General features: G+C 45.3%; 1 protein-coding gene across 1 annotated transcript in view; it reads left to right on the top strand.

Moving 5' to 3' along the window:
* Positions 1 to 15,029, top strand: part of sptbn4b (spectrin, beta, non-erythrocytic 4b) — a 110,685-nt gene that overhangs the window by 52,399 nt on the left and 43,257 nt on the right. Inside the window, exon 25 of the mRNA XM_080772044.1 lies at positions 10,201 to 10,350. Within this exon, the coding sequence (XP_080628170.1) occupies positions 10,201 to 10,350 (150 nt within the window). The remainder of the gene's footprint in view (positions 1 to 10,200; positions 10,351 to 15,029) is intronic.

The following is a 15,029-nucleotide window of genomic DNA, read 5'->3' as shown; positions in this document are numbered from 1 at the left end:
CTCAACTCGCTGTTTCTCTGCAAGACATTACTCTATAAGCCATATCTCCAAAACTGGTGGGTCAAACTGAACAACCAACATGTCAATTCGAATGACATGAAAAAAAAAAAAAATCCAATGGCAGTCCCTCATTCAAATTTAGTCACAAATGTGTGACCTATTCAAAGATGGGCACTTTCTTTCGAGCACATTTAGCGGGTTTTTAATATTTCACAGTCAAACGTCTTTAGGTATTTACAAGTACGTAGCTTTGTTAGAAAATATTTCTCTTTGACAACTCCACCAAGTACTTGGGTAGACGAGTGTTTGAGTTGGGATCCGGTCGACAGGGGCATACTTTCTAGGCTATATGACTGCATTCAGAGGGTGGCTTCCCCATCACTTGAACGTGTGAGAAGGACATGGGAGGAGGAGTTGGGTATGGACTTAACAGATTTAACCTGGCAATTGGCGGTCTCACTGGTACACTCATCCTCAATATGCATTAGACATGGTTTGTTACAATTTAAGGTTTTGCATAGACTACATTTTATCCAGACTCAGATCCAGCCTGTGCTAGGTGTGGTCAGGAGTCGGCTACGCTTAGCCACATGTTTTGGTCCCAGATTGACTGCATTTTGGACAGAGATATTTAATACCTTCTCATATATTTGTAACTCGACTATAGATCCCAATCCAATAACGGTGCTGTTTGGTGCCCCTCCAGAGGGAATACAAATACCAACTCATCAGGCTGAAGGTATAGCATTTTCCTCTTTACTTGCCAGACTCCTGATACTATTCAATTGGGAAAAGGCAGTGCCGCCATCTCACAAGCGTTGGGTGGAGGATGTTATGTCACATCTCAAACTCGAAGAACTTAAATATATAATCAGGGGCTCCACTCAGAAATATACCAGAGTTTGGCAACCGTTTCTAACCTACTTTGCGGTAGTATTTCTACGTAGTCATTGGCCATTTGTTTTGATCTGTTCTGTGATTGTTGTCATGTATCTGTTGTCTGTCCTGTCCTCCAAAAAATTCCAAAAAATCGACATAAGCTCAAAGCATGGAAGCTTGCGGATCTACTACTTTTAATGCTTTTGTGTGACTGTAGAATGATCAAGTAGGGCATTAATTAACGAAAATACTGAAAAAGTAAAAATATGGAGATAAGATTTTTCTGCCTGACCGCAACGGTGTGTGTGTGTGTGTGTGTGTGTGTGTGTGTGTGTGCGCGCGTGTGTGTGTGCGCGCACGTGTGTGTGCGTGCATGCTCTTTTGCAAAGCTCTTTTTGCTTTTTTCTGCAGCTCCGTTGTACAGTGGCACGGGGGTGGTCATCCCCTGCCCTGCCCTACTGTCTCTGTTGTACAGTGGCATGGGGGGTGGTCATCCCCTGCCCTACTGTCTCCGTTGTACAGTGGCATGGGGGTGGTCATCCCCTGCCCTACTGTCTCCGTTGTACAGTGGCACGGGGGTGGTCATCCCCTGCCCTGCCCTACTGTCTCTGTTGTACAGTGGCATGGGGGTGGTCATCCCCTGCCCTGCCCTACTGTCTCTGTTGTACAGTGGCATGGGGGTGGTCATCCCCTGCCCTGCCCTACTGTCTCTGTTGTACAGTGGCACGGGGGTGGTCATCCCCTGCCCTGCCCTACTGTCTCCGTTGTACAGTGGCACGGGGGTGGTCATCCCCTGCCCTACTGTCTCTGTTGTACAGTGGCACGGGGGTGGTCATCCCCTGCCCTACTGTCTCTGTTGTACAGTGGCACGGGGGTGGTCATCCCCTGCCCTGCCCTACTGTCTCTGTTGTACAGTGGCACGGGGGTGGTCATCCCCTGCCCTACTGTCTCCGTTGTACAGTGGCATGGGGGTGGTCATCCTGCCCTGCCCTACTGTCTCTGTTGTACAGTGGCACGGGGGTGGTCATCCCCTGCCCGCCTGTCTCTGTTGTACAGTGGCATGGGGGTTGTCATCCTGCCCTGCCCTATACTGTCTCAGCCTGCCAAGTGCCATAGCATGACTACATACATGCACCGTGCAGCCTCCGGCCTTATTTAGTTTCAGCAACTTTCTCTCTTTGGCTTCTGCTGAATAATTCACGAGCACAGCTCCTCATCACTAATTCAAAGACGCATAGTGTGTGCCTCCCTGTGTACTGTATGTTACTCTACTGTGTGTGTGTTTGTGCACTAGGACATGCATGCGTGGATGGATGGATGCCTGACTGTGCACGTGCACACTGCACACTCACCTGTACCTCCTCCTTAATGCACTGCAGGTCTATGTGGGCAATACTGTAGGGCTGGGCTATGTGTGTGTGTGTGTGTGTGTGTGTGTGTGTGGGGGGGGGGGGGGGGGGTCCAAAACAGGGCAGTGTCACTGCGACAGTTTTTTTAAGCCAAGGGTGTGTTCTGTTTCTGAGTTCCAGACAGTAGAACCATGTGTCCTCATTTTGTGTTCTTCAGTTTTCCTCATATTACCAAAAATCTAATTTCACTTTTTGTGTGGGTTTTCTTTTCTTGGTAAATGAATGCCCTACTTGATCATACTACAGTGTCACACAGAAAAGTATCAAAAGAAGCGGATCCACAGGCTCGAGATACAGCGTGAAACGCAGTGAAAAACACGGTGTGATTTTTTTTTAAAAAGCATCCTGAAAAGTAACAGTTTTGGGTTTCCACCCAACAGAGACGGACAGAATTTGTTGTAAAGCACTCGGAACGATTTCATAATTATTATTGACTCTAAATAAAACACAATGATTGAACCTTCTTATTATCTATCTTCTTAAGTTTTCAAAGATTAAATGTTAATGCATATTATTTGCAGACCAGTGGTTCCACACTTTTAGCTCGAGACCCAAAAGAGAAAATTTATATCTCTCCCGGCACCCAAACTAGTAAAGAATAACCCTCTACAATAGGCCAGTCAATCTAAGATTTGACCCAAAAGAAACTGCAATAGTATAGTAATCGTTCAAGGTTTTTTATGATCCTTATAGGGTCATGCCAATAACATAGTCAAAATTATTAATATTAAACATTGATTATTATATAAATTGTGGATCATGGTAAATTCAGGAGTTGAACGTTACCATTGTACCATTGAAAACCTATATAAGGCAAAACATTCAAATTAGAATTATGCTTTAAGTAGCATGTGACATGTCAAACTGGGTTATTCATGATTCTGAACCCATTTCAACCGTCATCACAAATGTGATGATGAGGTCATCACATTTGGGCAAGTGGCTATTGCTAGTGCCGAATTTAGCTCAAGGAGTGTTTTTCGTGCAAAACTAATGCTTGGAATGGGTTCAGAATCATGAATAACCCCTAGTTTGACATGGATATTTATCCACAACTTTGGAAACCATTGTTTAGGCTAGTACATCTTGAGATTAAATTATGTACACTCAATGTTGTTGAGTGCATGAAGTATAATGGCCTGAATTTTCTTTTTTCTTTTTCTCATATTCATATTCATATTCATATTATTATTATTATTAAGTGGTGCAACCACTTCCTTAAGTGACTATGTGGGTGGGTGGGTGTCTGGGTGTCTGTGTACGTCTGAGCACGAAAACAAAATGGTTGTTTTTCACCACCTGTGCGCAACCTAACACACACACGCACATATTAACTGTATATATGGTGATTTCGGGTGTGCCAGTACAGTACAGTACAGTACAGTACAGTACAGTACAGTACAGTACAGTACAGTGAGTAGAGAGTACAGTAGAGGGACCCCCACACGGTAACTCTGTCATTTCTCAACCGTTTCGGACGCGGGGCGGCTCGCCGGAATCGGGTCGGCACCCTGGGTGCGTTCCTGTGGTTCTAGAACTCTCCCCCGGGGACCGCCACACGGAGTTGCACCACTCACTTCACACGGGTGTGATTTTATTATTATTACAGGCCACTCCGTCTATCAGTCAACCGAGAGCTGGTCTCAGTTCATCATAGATTACAGTACGTACCTGTTCTGTAACCTGACTCCTCTCCACAGGTTGCTCTGTGCTCAACAGTTGTACTAGAGGTACTGGTATAGCTTCTGTGTGCTGCTGTGACAGACGGCCAGAGCTAGCCTGGCGTGGCCAGACTAATATCACTGCATACATATTAGTCTGGAACTTTGGTGTTTTTAAGAGGCTGTTACAAACAAAAAGTCTCATTTGACATCGCCTATAGGCTCTCTTTTTTGTACTTTTTCTGTTTTGTATACATGTGTCTACATGTATATGGAGTTAACACTACTCTAGACCCCCAGGTGTGGTTATAATATATGTCTTCCCTATGTGTATTTTTGGTTTCTTCCTGAAAGCTGAAAGCCTTTAGTGTAGCCTAACACTCAGCCTGAATTTCTATTTTGTTTCACTTCATTATTCAGACTTCAGCCCTTCCCACGGCAGCAGTTTATGGGATGGGCGTTGCCAAAGTGGCAGTCTTATTTAAGCAGCAGATACTCGCGGGGCTTGTGGGACAAAAATGAACATGTCCCCGCAATTCTTTTGAGTCTTTTGAGGCGATTGGTTCACACCAATCAATCAAAATAGTAGCAAAGCAGATGATGTTGTTGTCAATCATTTTGGCTAACCTGGTTGCTAACAAAACAAACGCGGTCAACGAGTGCTATATAGCATGTAAACAAACACGGTAAAATATGTCGGATGATGATGTTTTTAAAACCATTTCTGTAAATATTTTAATAGCCAGATCGATACAGTCGCAGGTTACCACAGTGGGGGTAGCGATGTTGTTTGACGTCATTGAGTGACGACCCTGATGGACAATCAGCTGCCCGTGATCAAACTGGGAACGTCACGGTTCACATCCGGCTGTTCTAAAACATTTGAAACACACACACACACACACACATCTCTTCATCGTTCTGTCCGTCCGTCCGTCCATCTCTTTCTGGTTCCCATCTGTTCTGCCTTCCTCTCATACTGTGGCTCCTCCCCATTCCTCTCCTACCCTGCTCTCTTCCTGACCTCCTCTACCCGTTCCTTCCTCATTGGCTCCTGGTGGTTCCATGTGTACACTCTGAGAGTCACAGACCCGTATATGCGAGGCCATTTGGACCCCCGGTGGGGCCCCATACCAGACGTTGAGAAACAGTACACTGGGTGACCTTCCTCTTCTTCCATCCATCGTTCCGTCTCTTCACTCTTCCTCTCCCCTCCCTCTTTCTCTCGGCTCCCCCTCCCTTTGTCTCTTCTTCCTTTGTTTTTCCCTTTTAGTCTTCTCCTACTCATCTCTCTCTCCCTCTCCCTCCCTCTCTCCCTCTCCCCCCTCTCTCTCTCTCTCTCTCTCTGATCATCCCTCTTTCATTCAATTAATTTACAGTCTCAGGGGATAGATCATGCTCTGACCCTAACTGACCTCCCCAGTCACAGGCAGTCCAGCACGTGCATGTGCGCGTGCACGACATGTGCATACATGTGTTTGTGTCAGCGTATTCTCAAATAGCCATACGTACATGTATTTTTTGTGTGCGTGTGTGTGTGTGTGTTCGTCTGCGCGAGTCAGCGCATTCATAACCAGTTAAGCGCTATATACTGTGCCTTCTTTGCCGTTCCACAAATGTCAAAGATAGAAGCTCTGATAACGTCACAACCCATTGGGAGCTTGTACAGTAGATCTGCTATTTTATTATTTTGAAATTGATTGATTTTTTGAGGTGCTCTAGCCCCTCCTATATACAGTTTTGTCCTAACTCGTGTCACATTTGCCATTGACAATGAAAGGAGAATTTACGCCATGTGTGTCTGAGCAAATCGACATGTTACGTCATGATGATGTACGATGATGTACGATGATAAGAGCACTTCACGGGTGTGATTTTCAATAATGACTTGACCCGAAATAGCCTGGTTAAAGGTTATAGGTAGTACTGTGCATATCGCTGTTGGATGGAAACCTCATATTTTCTATATTTCAATACTTTTCAGGATTCTAATTCAAATGTGTATATATATACATTTTAAAAAATTGCCTTTATTGATAGATCACAGTAGACTGGCAGGAAATGGGGAGAGAGAGATGGGGAGTGACACGCAGCAAAGGAAAAGTGTAACCCGTTGTCAGGCTGCATCAGCAGCCTTGCTGCCCCGACCACTACCGTAGCCCAGTGGTTCTCAAACGTTTTCATGTCAAGGACCCCCAAATCGACAGTTTTTAGCCCGTGAACCCCCATGTGAAAATCTATGCCAGGGACGAGAAGAGAACGGCTCTAGCAGTGATTCTTCCATTTTAATGTAAAGGACACCCAGTTTGACATGCATTTACCCTCATTTAATGGCACTTCTATCTCTGGGACCCCAATTTATAAATATAACTATATATGCGCCACGTCTCTGTCTGCGTGTGTGTGTGTGTGCGCACGTGTGTGTAATGCACGTAACTCGAGAACCGTTTGACCCACCGACTTCACATTCGACACACGCGATCCACACCCCCGCAGGGAGTGCATTGCCCGATATAGAGTCGGTCGGACCCACAGTTCTCCAGAAACACCACAAAAGGCTCTGCCAGTGGGCCACTCCTTTCACATGTGCAATTTCCAGCCTCTGCCTCAGCCAATTGAGGCTCAACCAATCAGGATCTGCCAGTGGGCCGAATTGATTGCCAAGTACACTTTTCACAGTCGGTTTGCCCACTTCTCACAGCCAGGTTGCACTCTTCACACACAGGCACACAGATCTCCAGCTATGTGCTGTGTTAAATGCATCCAGGCTGACAACATTACATAGCCGACACAGCAACACACGTCTAAAATTGCAGTCTTCAGACAGGCACACAGACACAGATCTCCATGTGGGACAGTTAAAACGCATGCTATGACAACGTATATCATTAGGTTCCCAAGTTGCATCGTTCCCAAGTAGGAAGTAGGAAGTGTGTGTGTGTGTGTGTGTGTGTGTGTGTGTGTGTGTGTGTGTGTGTGTGTGTGTGTGTGTGTGGCTGCGTCTGTGCGTGCGTGTGTTCGTGCGTGATGGTGTGTGATGATGGAGGGGAGGTGTGGGGGTCAGGGTGTTTCTACAGACATATGGTTTTGACCCAGTAAATCTATAGGAGAGGTACCAATTCATTCATTCTTATACTCTATCTCTTTCCCTCTCTCATGTCTCTCTACCACCCCCTCCTCTCTCTCTCTCTCTCTCTCTCTCTGTGTCTCTGCTTCACCACTGCAGCAGCGTCAGCCAGACTGGAAATAGAGAATACAGCTGCCTTTGGTATACTGCAGGGGGGGGGGGGGGAGAGAGAGAGAGAGAGTCAAAGAGAGAGAGAGAGAGAGAGTCAAAAACAGAAGATGGATAGAAAGAGGACATGAAAAGTGGGAGAGAGAGAGAGGGGGAGGGAGGTTTGGGGGAGAGGGGTGTGTGTGTGGTGTGCTTGGCTCTCCTTTGTAGTGGTGATGTTCATATTTTCTCTCACTCTCGTTACCACATCCGTCCGTCCATTCATCCATCCCTTCATCCCTCCATCCCTCCATCCATCCCTCCATCCATCCATCCATCCCTCCATCCAGCCATCCATCCATCCATCCGCTTTGATGCTATCAAAGCCCCGCCCCCTCCTATCTCCTCCCTCGTTCTGTCATTCCTTCCTGTTAACCACTTGCCCTACAGGCTACAGTACACAACATGCACAGTATATACTGTCATATGACAAGTAGCGGAAATACAGTAGCCCTCCTGACATGGGTATAAATACTGTATAAATACAGTAACCCTCCTGACATGGGTATAAATACAGTATAAATACAGTAGCCCACCTGACATGGGTATAAATACAGTATAAATACAGTAACCCTCCTGACATGGGTATAAATACAGTATAAATACAGTAGCCCACCTGACATGGGTACAAATACAGTATAAATGCAGTAACCCTCCTGACATGGGTATAAATACTGTATAAATACAGTAACCCTCCTGACATGGGTATAAATACAGTATAAATACAGTAACCCTCCTGACATGGGTAGACCGGCTGTTTCTGCTATTCTTCAAACTGGATGCATTTTTGTGTTTCATTTCTTATTACTGAGAACGTCTGAATTTTATTTTATTGTATTGCCTAAAAGTAAATAAAAGATGTGGCGTATGACTTTCCCAAAATAGAGACACAAGGGTTAATGTGGTTTAAAGACAAGCACTGCCCGCCCCCCCCCCCCCCCCCCTCCTACCACCAGCACCACCCCCATCCCCCAAATCCTAATCCCCCCCGCCCCCCCCCCCCCCCCGCCTCCGACTCCTGCTTGAGGAGGAGGAGAGGAGAGGAGACCTTGGAGGGGGAAGGTTTTGGAATTAGGCGTCATCAAGAGGCAGTAGGAGCTGGGAAGGGTGTCGCATGCATACGTACACAGTACACACACGCACACACACACGCGCACACACACGCACACACACACGCGCACACACACACACAAACCCCCCCCCCCCCACACACACACACACAAACCCCCCCCCCCCCCACACACACACACACACACACACACACACATATATACGCATGCCCACACCCCTCCTCCCTCTGCCCTGCCGTTTTATTGTTTTGGAAGAAAAAATATGTTCCCCATTTATTTTCCTTCTATTTCTCCTCTCATAGATTGTCCTCATTACACCCCCCTCCCTTGCTCACTTATCAGCTTCTCCCCTCCTCCATATATACACATACACACACACACACACACACACACACACCTTCCCGTCTCTCCCTTCCCTCTCAGTGGGCAGAGCTTAGCGAGTCCTCGGTAACACAGCTTTAACAGCAGTGGAGAGGAGCGGAGAGAGCACGCGCCTGTGTAGCCTCCACGCTCCCAGTGCCATTACTGTTGCTGTTTTCACAGCTCGGACGCCTCATTCTCTGTCTCTCTCAGTACCTCCACGGTGTGTTATATAGGCACCTCGCAGCGTGTCTGGCTTCCCCCCCCGCCCCCCATCCATCCATCCTTGGAGCTAAGCAGAAGAACATCCCTGGCTTGCCTCTTGCCCAGTCATTGCGGTGGAGTGTGTTCACTGCCCTGTTTCCTGCAGAGTGGTTTTCCTTCTTCTTTTTGCAACACGGTGCATTTCAGTGTTTGGGACGTTGGGCTGCCTGCTAGCTCTACAGCGAGGATGCGGACCACAGAGGCTGCCTGCAGCAGCCACAACCCTGCGGGATGTTCCCTCTAGACGCCTAGCGCCGGTAAAACAGGAGCACATTTCACCGTGCCGTGCCGTCGGTCACAAGCCATGGGAGTTCATTAGGTCGAGGAGGTTTTTGGCGGGGTGTATGTGTGTGTGCGTGTGTCTGGGGGCGATGGAGAATATAGGGGCTGATAGGTGTGTGCATGCAATATGAGAAAATGTGTTCATTGCACTCCGACAGTGAGAAATGGACCATTTGGGTGCATGTTTTGCACTCAAAGCTTGTGCTGTGTAGGCGCTGGTGGAGGGATGTGATGTGTCAGGGCAGTGGTTCTATAGGAAGGTGTCCACTTCATTTGGAACTGTGTGTGTGTGTGTGTGTGTGTGTGTCAGGGGGGGGGGGGGGGGTCTGGTGTGTTTGCTGAGTGATGTGGACATTTGGTGTTGTTTACACTGAATTGGTTGTGTGTGTGTGTGTGTGTGTGTGTGTGTGTGTGTGTGTGTGTGTGTGTGTGTGTGTGTGTGTGTGCGTGCCTGTGTGCATGTGTGCATGTGACATGTGAATCCCGGTTTCCGTATTTGTTGGTACACGTGTGTCCGGAGCATGTGCCTGCTGTTCATCATTAAATATTCATGTCCGTGTGTTTGACCTTGTAGTTCCTGGTGTGTGCTAATCTTTATACCATAAGGAACATTATGACATTTTATTGCATTTGGCTATCTATTATTGCAATATGACATTATGGGAACACTTTTTTTGGGGGGGGGGGGCTTTAATGCATTTATTGATAGGACAGTAGACTGACATGTGGAGAGTGACACGCAGCAAAGGTCATCGGGGATCAGGATTCGAACCTGCGACACACTGGAAGCCTATAGGAATCTATGTTGTTCAATATTGTTGAAATATGGGACGGCTCTGTGTGTTTGTGTGTGTGTGTGTGTGTGCGGGGGGGGTCACAAAAATAATTGCTTTCAGTTATCTACAGTGTGTACTTATCCAATATTCTCTCTCTCTCTGTCTGTCTCTCTCTGTCTGTCTCTCTCTGTCTCTCTCTCTCTCTCTCTCTCTCTCTCTCCACAGCTTGGGGACTGGGTGTGTGAGAAGATGCTGATGGCGAGAGACATCAGCAGCAGAGATGAGACCCAGAAGCTCCATAAGAAATGGCTGAAGCACCAGGCCTTCATGGCCGAGCTGGCCCAGAACAAGGAGTGGCTGGACAAGATCGAGAAGGTGAGCGCTTTCTACTGAGCCGACCGACAAGCTCACAAGCCCTTATTCTGAGCTAGAGCACATGCATCTTGAATGTTATGAGGGTACTGAGGGAATGTAAGTGGGTCAGGAGGATAATGGAAGGTGACATGCTACCAAAGTCAGAAGCTAGCAATGATCGGAACTGTTTATTAACAACTCTTGCAGCTGTTGGGCTGCATGGCCACCTGTCCCAGCAAGTGCTGGCTATAGTGGCTAAAGCTTTACCTGGTTGACTCAGCTGTATGTATTGTATGGCAATAGGATATATCATCTCGCCTGGTGGTAGCTCTCTCTAATCATGGTAGGTCTTACTTTAGACCTCATACAGGACACTTGCTTTTGTTACGGTTTTCCAGCAGTCCCATAGCGAGTCAGTGGATGCATTTCGACTGCCGCGTCGTAACGTTTTGGTTGATGTTCCAGAATGGAGGAACTGTGTTCGCAATGGTTCTAATCTATGACAAGCGCCAACCAGATTTACTTCCTGCTGTCTTAAGAGGTGTGTGGGATGGCTTGAATAGTGAATATTCGATCACATTTAATTTCTTGTTATCTGAATGTAGGTCAAGCTTTACTTTGCCCACATTTTCACCTGAAGGTCTTTATCATCTTTGTTTTATTTCCTGATGAAGATCCTTAGTCAGGATCTTAATAACGGATTCTACTTCTACTTCATCAAATTCTCAACCTACTTTTAATGTAGTACTACTACTAGTAGTACTAGTGTAGTACTACTTCATGTATATCGTCCCTGTCTGGCAGAAACCTTGCATATCCAAAAAAACTTTACTTTTCAGGAAATTGGAAAAGAATAATCTAGATCTCTTCCAATGTCTTCAACCTAGTTATTATTTTCCTTGCTTGTTTAGCCCGTGACCCATTCTATTTTGAGTGAGAGATGTTCCAGTGCAGTGTCTGTCAGCGTCGAGGACATCCTGATGCGTCACTGCTGGCTGATAACATCATGTGACAGCTGATTGGCTCTGGCAGTATAGTCCTCCTGCTGCAGTTGCTAATGTCCCTGCTTGTATTGATTGGACACCAGTACCATCCCCTGGCCTTATAGCATAGCATACCGTACTGTACAGTACTGTACAGTACTGGTGGGCAAGAAAGAGCTGCTGCTGAAAGTCTATGTGGAAGTACAGGAAGCAGACCACCCCAGGGAAGTTACTGTAAGCTGATGCCGTGCACAGATGTGTTTATATACTCCCCGATGTTAAAATACAGGAGCTGCCCATTTTGTTCCATTCCTATAAGCCAATAATGATGCTGCTCTGACAAAACTCTGTCTAATCACTAATCAGCACTAATGATATTTCTAATGTGATTAATCCGTTCTCAAATTCTTCTATTAACGGCTAGGTGTGCTGTCATGCTCATTTCAGCACTGCTGGAGAGCTTATTTCAACCAATTGCTTGATCAGAAGAACTATACCTGTAGTAATATAAATATTTCATTCCACTTTTGTCTTTTTTTCTCCTTTTTTGGGTGACTCCTCTGCGTACCACCAAAGGGGGGCTCACGTACCACCAGTGGTTGGGAAGTTGGGAACCTCTGGTGTAGACTTAGATGTTTAACAATACTTTTACTCTTGAGAGCGTGAAATGAAACCAAATGAACCCTTATTTGGTTTCATTTTATGCTCTCAAGAGTTGAAGATCTATACGGGTCCATTTGGTTACCAACTCTCCATCATGTAGCTGGGGACCACCTGGAACCCCCTCAAGGACCACTGGTTGAAAACCACTGCTACAGTATAGACACTTTCTGCTGTAGTTGTTTTTCCACCCTGCTTTGGAACCATGGTTATCTGCAGCATACTGTCGCAGTCCGCCAAAAACCTTGTAGTGGGCTTGTACAGTGGCTATTTTCACTATTTTTTAACTATGAAATAAGGCATTCATTGAAAACAAATAATAATAATTTAGAAAACACAAAAAGATGAAATATGGAGATACATGGTTTCTATAACAGTGATGATATTGGCGCTGTCTGGATAATATAAAGCTGATATATTTGATCTGGGGAAGGGAAATTGCCTGAGCGATCACATCACCTCTGTTGCCCCTTTAATATACTGAAAGCCATGTTGGCTAGAAGATTAGTATCAGTCAGCACGTAAAGTTATAATTCTTTGTTTGTTTTTGATTGCAGTAGGTTCAAGGGTGTTTGTGGATAAAAAACATTGTTTATGTTTGAGATTAAACATTTGCAAACAGTCACACATATAGTATGTTTGACAAACACAAATCATCACAGCCACTGCTCAGTCTGAGAGTCAGACATGAAATATGATCAGCTGAACAAACTTGATCCTTTGGTTATTGGATAATGTAAACTGTTGGAAAGAGAAGCCGTTTAAACAGTCTCTCCACTCATATTGTGTTGTGTGTAGTGTTGTGGTCAAGAAAACCATCACTTGAGTTAGTCGAGTAGTAATACGTCTGCCGTCCAAAGCTCAACATCCTCTCAGAGACTTCTCTTCCTTTCCTCTTTGTTTTCTTAAGCGCAAAACCACACCATTGGGTCGCCATGCAACTCCTTGTAACCAAGCGGTTGCGAGTAGACGCATGTAGACGGTGACGCATAGACCCAAGCAACCATTTAATTGAACCAATTTTATCACTTGGGTCGACATGCGCCACCACCATGCGCCGACGTGCAACAGGACATATCACACCGCAACACTCGTCATGACCCATTGGTGTGGTTTGGGCTTTACTCTTGAGTGGACTGCCTACTCTTGCTTTAACTGTCTATTACTGTACACACACTGTTAAGGGAGTCAATAGATTTTCCTAGGTTGTATATGACCAGAGAAACGTCATAATATTTCATCAAACTTGCCTCTCAGCTTCTTCCTCGTGTAGTAATATGAAATATTTCATATTCCCACATGCACACAGATACACCAGAGACATGCTACTGATTAGAGATTAGATATTTGAATATACATATTCATTTAAAACATTCATATATCTAGCAATTTTCTTTAGCTTTACTAAATAATTCTATTTAGTTTTAGTCACATTTTAGACATCTGAAAAGGTTTAGTTTTAGTCTAGTTTTAGTTGACTAAATATCATAAAATATTATTTTTTCTTTTAAATCTGTGAGTGTAAAAACAGCTTGAGGATTGAAAACAATACTGAGAATTGTCCTGTGTGAGGCAGTCGTTTGTCAAGTATCGCTATTTGTCCTGTCTGTTGCTATAACACTACAGCTAGCAGTCATCGACTGTACAGTACCTCAAACTGTCAGCATGCCAATGCCAGTGTTAACACTTAGCGCACCAATAAACGTAAGCTAAGTTAAGTGATTAGTCTGGCCAAGCGCCAATACATGTAAATTATGTTAATTCAGTTTTGAATTTTTGATCCGATCTAGTCGAAAGGCTACTCACATAAGGCTACTCACATTAGCTTCGGATGGCTATCTGTTGTTATCCATAACACTGGACTGCACCATCTTGGTCTTCAAAATAAGAATAATAAGGTTGAAAGGGGGAAAACCGTGGCAATATGGGATTGATTAATTCATTAAAGTGGCAGGGATTATGTTTAAAGTGCAACTACTGTAGTATATCACACTTTATGTCTCACAACACTAAGCTAAACACTTACAGCCTATACTTGGTTGACCCGAGTCCCCCAGGAGTCAGGACGCGTACTGTTTTTGGTCTACATTAAATATCTTCGCAGACAATAGGCGATCTACAAGCTCACACGTTTTCCCCACAATAGGGATGCTGGGGTTCAAGTGTAAAAAGCCTACTTTGTCCAAAGGTCTGTGTCAATTCCCCTTTACAGCTGCTTCTAACCAAACTATGAACTTTGAAAATGACCCTACCATGTCTCTCGGTTCTGGTGTGACATGACATTGTGATATGTGCAGACAGACTCACCCACTGCTGGCCTACACAGTACACACACTGCTCATTACATCTAATTCCCGGTACAATACAGTCAGTCACAGAGAATCTAGTCTTGTTCCTCTCTATATACTGTACTGTAGTCGTGGAACGACTGAACTAGTGTGTGTGCGAGTGTTCATGTGCGCCTGCATATAAATACTGTTTTTGTGTATGCAGACTATGCACATGCGTCTTTCCAAAACTGTTACGTTTCAGGATTCAAATGCAAAAGTAGTAGCACGCTCAAAATGTGTTACTTCGCACCATGCTTCAAGCTTGTAGATCTGCTACTCTGATACTTTTGGGTGACACTGTAGTACGAACAAGTAGGGCGTTCATTTACAAAAACAAAACACAAAATGTTAGAAGATGGAGATAAGAGGTTTCTGCCCAACACTTTGCATGTGTTTCCATGAGTGCGTCATGAGTGTGAGTGCGATGTGGACGCATGACGTGGGCTGTATGAGGGGAAACTGGCAGAATGGGTAGGAGAAGTGATATATAAGCAGAGCGGCATAACGAGTCCACTTAGCCAGATACTGAGTGCTCCACTGTTTCACATTATTAGATCGACAGAATGAAGGTCATGTGCTCTGCTTAAAGCTGGAGTGGACTTCCTGGAAGGTACTTGCACTAAGAGTCTAAGACCAGTGGTTCTCAACCTGTGGGCCAGTGCCCACTGGTGGGCCCTGAGGATATTGCAAGTGGGCCCCCCCAAACAATTGGTAAAACACTAAGGTG

Source organism: Protomyctophum bolini (genome assembly GCF_963924005.1).
Source record: "Protomyctophum bolini genome assembly, chromosome: 9".
NCBI lineage: Eukaryota > Metazoa > Chordata > Actinopteri > Myctophiformes > Myctophidae > Protomyctophum > Protomyctophum bolini.
The sequence above is the reverse complement of the archived record's forward strand: the minus strand, read 5'-3'. Positions and strand labels throughout refer to the sequence as shown.